This window comes from Cibotium barometz, chromosome 21, assembly GCF_041138505.1.
Source record: "Cibotium barometz isolate CiBa-2024 chromosome 21, ASM4113850v1, whole genome shotgun sequence".
In the NCBI taxonomy this organism is placed as follows: domain Eukaryota; kingdom Viridiplantae; phylum Streptophyta; class Polypodiopsida; order Cyatheales; family Cibotiaceae; genus Cibotium; species Cibotium barometz.
Genome location: NC_141066.1, coordinates 34,625,586 through 34,631,585, shown reverse-complemented (window position 1 = coordinate 34,631,585; position 6,000 = coordinate 34,625,586). Strand labels below are relative to the sequence as shown.

The following is a 6,000-nucleotide window of genomic DNA, read 5'->3' as shown; positions in this document are numbered from 1 at the left end:
GTAAGACCCCAATTCATGCTTTGTTGAGAATTCAACGGAAAATAGAAGGAAAACCAATTTCTATTTTGCATGATTATGTAGTTTACATGACTTCATTTTTTAAAAGGCATTGAAAGCACTTAACCTAGATGCATCGTACTCTAGTTATAAAGCGAAAGCTACACTTCAAGGAACTAAGGACAATTGCACTAAAGAGGTTAATAATCTAGAACTAGAAATGGTTTCATTAAAAGAAAAAATAACATTCTTAGTAGCTCCTTTGCAAGGTGTTGATGTCATGTTATGGAGACATGAACATAATCCTCAAAATGATTATGCTATGGAGACATGAACCTAATCCTCAAATTGATGACGCCCATATAATATGGTTAATGTGAAAAGTGACAAAGAAATTTGTCTCCAATATCAAACTAAGGGTGATTTAGGTCTGCTTTTAACTTATACCCAAGCTAAAAGAGCTATAAGGAAAAAGGAGAAGACAATTTTTATTCTTGTCAAACCAACTTAGTGCTTAGGCTGGCTCTAAACCAAATGTGTCTCATGATCCTTTCATTTCTAAGTTCTCTAACTGCTTTATAGATAACCTACCTCCTGGCTTACCCAAATCTCGTCCAAAAGATCGTAAAATTACAATAATCCCTAGAAGCTCTCTGCCATGTAAAGCTCCTTATCAACATGCTTGAGCAGAAAGAGATTCAGAGACAAGTTGAAAGAAAGGACTGATTAAACCCAAAAGTTCTCCATTTTGTGCTCCACTTCTTCTCGTTAAAAATAAGAATGGGATCCCATGAGATCCTCCATTCTTTTCGACAAACTTGCAATTAACTCAAGCAAGAGGGAATGTTATGAGAATATATTTTAAGCTCTCTTTAAAATATTATTCTACCCTCTTAGATAATTTGGGGAGGCTTGGATTATATTTGTGTCATGCCAAATCATGTTAATATCATGAGTGATGCCATTATAAATATTAATACGTTTGGTATACATTGACGTATGATTGGGGCCTCCAATGTTTGCTACAGTTGGTTTGTATGGAAGGGTGCTTCCTGAATTACTTACGCCCAGCAAACATGTGTGTGGTGATGGTTTGCATACTTATGGAATATTTGTTTACCACTTTATTGTTGGTTATTTTGATAGGTGAAGGGGATCTAGAAGATTGAGGAGAATGCGCACAATATTATTTGTTGGCACACATTTTTGTAAACAAGCTTTGTATATACATGTGCTAGCTTGTGTACATTTTGATTTATTTTGAAAGCTTTGATTTATCAAGCTTAGACTTGAACTTTAATACTTTTGTAAAGTGTCATATGCTTTAATCCTGTGGACTCAATTTATGGACACTCTATTTTGATCATAAGAGAGTGCCGTGCAAATAAAAGCACCTTTTTGTATTTTTGGAGGCTATGGCGTATTTTGGAATGAAAGAATTACGTAAATACTCATGTGTGGGGAGAGGCCACACACATGAGGGGAGAAGATTGCACCCAATGTTGAGTCATTATCTTGAACTAAATATTTTACATGTTATATATTCAATCCTTGAATATGTTGAACTTGGGGTTTTTGATGAGTTGATTGGGTTGAATAATCTATTTTCTTACAAGTCTCTATTTTCTCTATTTTCCTAGAAGTGGATTCGTAGAAAGAGTCTATATCTAGGACTAAATAATGACCAAGATACACTACTTAAAGGGTTAAAAGATGACATGAACAATTTGATCCCCCTTGTGAAGGCAATAAAATGACATTCCCATTTCTCATGTCTTTTTTACAAGCCGACAAAGATAAATTTTGATAGATAACTAATGCACATGATTGTATTTTTTTTCCATAATCTCAGTTGTTTTAACTAGTCATTTATCCACATATCTATATCTAATAAAAGAATATTGTGAGAAAATGAACAAACAAGTTTTCCTACTCTATGGCTTGGACATCCAAACAAACTAGATTGTCAACAACTCCATCTATGACGTGGCCATTAATCTTACACACAATGTGGAAGGTGTATTCTCCACCACTGACATAAAAAAATGTTATAATTACATTCCTCAGAATTGAGAATTTGGCCTTAAAATAAGATCCAAAGGTTGATCCAATGGGCCTTCTCCATAAAAAGCACCTAATGCTTGGCCAGATACAACAAAACCCTCTAGCCATCACATACTAAAGCGTACTAGGACCTCTAGATTGAGGGACTAGTACCCTTAGTATAGTACTTTTCTACACCTTAATAAACCTAGTAAGGGATTAGGGATAGTGGGAATCTTTATACGCCCACAAGCACCTTCAGGAAGTTGTTGGAGCAACCTTTATGATGATAAGGTTCCTTTGATAATTAAGGTTCATAACACCTTTTGTAAACATTTTTTTTGTGTGGCAAACCTTAAGGACTAAGGGATTCTATTAAATTTCCCCACTACAAAGGCATATAAGTAGTTCCTAGGGTCTCCATACCTTAAGTAACCCATCATGCTGGCCACTCGTATTCACCCACAGGACTATAGGAAAACTATTCAACCCAACACATAGTAGCAAATCCGTTCTTGCCACTTTGGTACGTAATTACATGTAGAATTTATGCTAAACCCTTGTCTCTTAAACATCATCTCTTAAACACCCTTTGCATTCTCATTAGTTACCAAATAAATATTTAGTGTAATTTATTTGCCCTATGTTAACTATTTAAATAAATATTTATATCTTAAATTAAATCAATTAATCATTCTATCTTTAGCCAAATAAAGGACCTCCATCTTCTCATCAAGTTAGATAGTCCAAATAAATATTTATATCTTAAATTAAATCAAATTAATCATTCTATCTTTAGCCAAATAAAGAACCTCCCTAATTGCCAAACTTTATAACTATTTAGTGAGCTAGGTGGTCTACCACTCTATCTTCTCATCAAGTTAGATAGTCCAAATAAATATTTATATCTTAAATTAAATTAATCATTCTATCTTTAGCCAAATAAAGAACCTCCCTAATTGCTAAACTTTAATTAAGAAATAGTGTAGTAATGTTGCATAAATTTTGCAAGTCAATCTTGCTAGCTTTGTGGTTAAAGGTGTTAAATACTGTGAATTAAAAAACAGTTTGATCCTTTGGTTGTTTGATGTAAGCATGCCCTACACCTGGTTTTTAGAGCTAGCAAAATATGTGTCTTGACACACCAAAGTATTAGATATTTTTTCATGTAAAAAATGTAGTTTTGATTGGCTTGGAGTTACAAGTCAAAGTTTAGATGTACTATGTTCATTTATGTGTGCGCAGAGAGAGAGAGAGAGAGAGAGAGAGAGAGAGAGAGAGAGAGAGAGAGAGAGAGAGAAATTAACGTCTATGTAAGTCCAAAGATAAAGTATTACATTAGTAAGGGTAGAAGGATAATAGGGCTCTTTAGCTGAATCTATAGTAAGAAAAAGAAAACATCAAACCAAATTAGTGTTAATTTATGGTGCCACTAGGAGACGTATCAGTTAAAACAATAGGATAATGGGGATGTCTATTGATGAGGTTGAGTTACCAACAATAACCACTTGAGAGACAACTTAAAACAATAGGATAATGGGGATGTCTATTGATGAGGTTGAGTTACCAACAATAACCACTTGAGAGACAATTGTTTTGGTTTGCAAAAATATTGGATGAGGCCCTTTCCATTATAGAAAATGGTCCATTTGCCTTCTCTATATGCAGCGTGGACTTTAGCAAATTCACTGCCTTTTTGTTTCAATTGCAATGGGGTGAGCTCCTTTGCAGTCCACATGTTGGTGCGCTTAAGTTTCCTTGGTCCTTTAAGGACGCTCACTTTGTAAGATTTGGTGTAATAAATGGGGATTTCATGATTGTCAACTAATTCAAACTTTGATAATGTTGATGTATCCCATTGAATTATTAGAGTTGCTTAGCCTAATCCCCCCAAATAATTGAACCCAATTGTTTTCTTCAATCTTGACCTTGCCATCTCTTGAATGTTTTTCTCAAAGAATGCATCCATTGAGGATGAGGTATCCACTAACACCCATGGTGATAATGCCCATGAAAAATCAGAGGAAAGCATGCCAATAGAGAGCTCCATGTGAGCATGCCTTCAACAGTAAATGAATAATTTCCAACTTGCAAAGAATGCATCCATTGAGGATGAGGTATCCACTAACACCCATGGTGATAATGCCCATGAAAAATCAGAGGAAAGCATGCCAATAGAGAGCTCCATGTGAGCATGCCAATAGAGAGCTCCATGTGAGCATGCCTTCAACAGTAAATGAATGTTTTTCTCAAAGAGAGCTCCATGTGAGCATGCCAATAGAGAGCTCCATGTGAGCATGCCTTCAACAGTAAATGAATGTTTTTCTCAAAGAATGCATCCATTGAGGATGAGGTATCCACTAACACCCATCCCATGAAAAATTAGAGGAAAGCATGCCAATAGAGAGCTCCATGTGAGCATGCCTTCAACAGTAAATGAATAATTCCAACTTGCAAGTTTGCTACACTTGAATTGTCAAAAAAAAAAATGCATAGGTGGGCGTGCAATTGGACAACCTGTAGGGGCCGGAACGGAGTCATAGAAGCAAAGGAGCAGGTGTGGAGGTTGTTACAGTTTGTTGGAGGTCGGTACAGTTTGTTGGAGGACAACAGGGAAATAAAATGTATGATTTTTATCCTTGGAAATAAAAGCAATGCTAAATGTCAACTGAATTTGTTTTATTGCAAACCAGCATACTAACTAGTACAATAATACAATGCAAACCAGTTTTTTGAGCACTCACTAGTAAAACAACACTAACTAGTCCTAGCAGTAAGGTGTTGAAGTCCTATGCACGAGGTGCTGGGTTCAAAACCTGCTGGCAGTTGACTGTGGCATGAAAAAGCACACACGCACACGAGCAGAAAGATCCCAAAAAAACCAGCACTAACGAGTCCAATAATACATTAGGTAGTGTCCGTAATGGTGGGCAGTGTCCATAAACCATTACCAACGCAATCTTGTCCGCCCAAGCCATCAAGTGTGTAAAGACCCAACTCACCCACCAAGGAAAGGCTCTAAATTCAAGTTATCAGCACAAGACCCCGGTCTACAACAACAGCAGCAGCCGCCTAAGCTCCCTAGTTTTCTTCTTGAATGGCAGGAGGAGGAGCTGCAGTCTTCCCCACCCTTCTCTCCTCATCTGTTCAGCTAACTTTTCCTTTTCTTCAAGAGAAGCATGTAGAACCACGAGCATTTTGCGTCTCTCGGAGCTTCAAAGTTTCACCGTCTCCTCTGCAGAATTGGGCACACCATTCAAAGCAGTTCCAACTCCCCAACAGGCGGAGAACATTTCACACCTTGTGCTGCAGCAACACCTCTTTGTTGCCTCCCGCAACTGAGTCCGACTTGCAGCTGGACCAAATCCTGGACAGAATGAGCCTCGCTCTGGGTCTTCAAAATTGCCCTTTGAATAACCACTTCACAGTCACAGGTGGTAACCGTTACTTCACAAAACTCTTCAATTCTAATTTGTTCGTATTTACCATCTCTTCTCGCAAATTAGCCACTAATATCTGGATTAACATAATAGCCCTCACATGGCTATTTTTTATCATATTCCTGCATTGATTTGTGCATGCTATGGTGAAGGTAATCATCAGAGTAAACACTTTGCAAACCATTTTACAGCATTCCCTATCATGGGTTTTGTACTCCTCTTCTTATGTATCTACTGGGGTAATTGATATGGAACATGCAGACTTAAAACTAAAATCTAGATGTTAGAACCAAGGCTGCAGCTGCACAACAGCTGATCAATCTCCAGTGGTGATTGTACCTTTCTTTAAGGCTGAAAATCTCATCTTAGGACCTCCTGCTTGTTGGGGTGCCGTCTCTTATAAGAGATATGATAGAATTTCAATGTGGTTGCTCAACAATGCATGTGAACATGAAGACAGACATAGCATTATGCACCTTATTTTGGCCATTGATGATGTGCATCAGGATGTCATAGCATT

The 6,000-nt window shown here is 37.2% G+C and overlaps 1 protein-coding gene across 3 annotated transcripts in view; it reads left to right on the top strand.

The window, feature by feature from the left end:
• The first annotated feature begins 5,069 nt into the window (after positions 1 to 5,069).
• The window catches only part of LOC147627120 (uncharacterized), a 37,244-nt gene continuing 36,313 nt past the window's right edge, over positions 5,070 to 6,000 (top strand). For 2 of the 3 annotated variants that reach the window (XM_086815709.1, XM_086815708.1), the window contains exon 1: positions 5,070 to 5,474. In XM_086815709.1, the coding sequence (XP_086671835.1) occupies positions 5,138 to 5,474 (337 nt within the window). In that variant the 5' untranslated portion in view covers positions 5,070 to 5,137. The remainder of the gene's footprint in view (positions 5,475 to 6,000) is intronic. The other variant, XM_086815710.1, reaches the window with a different exon arrangement.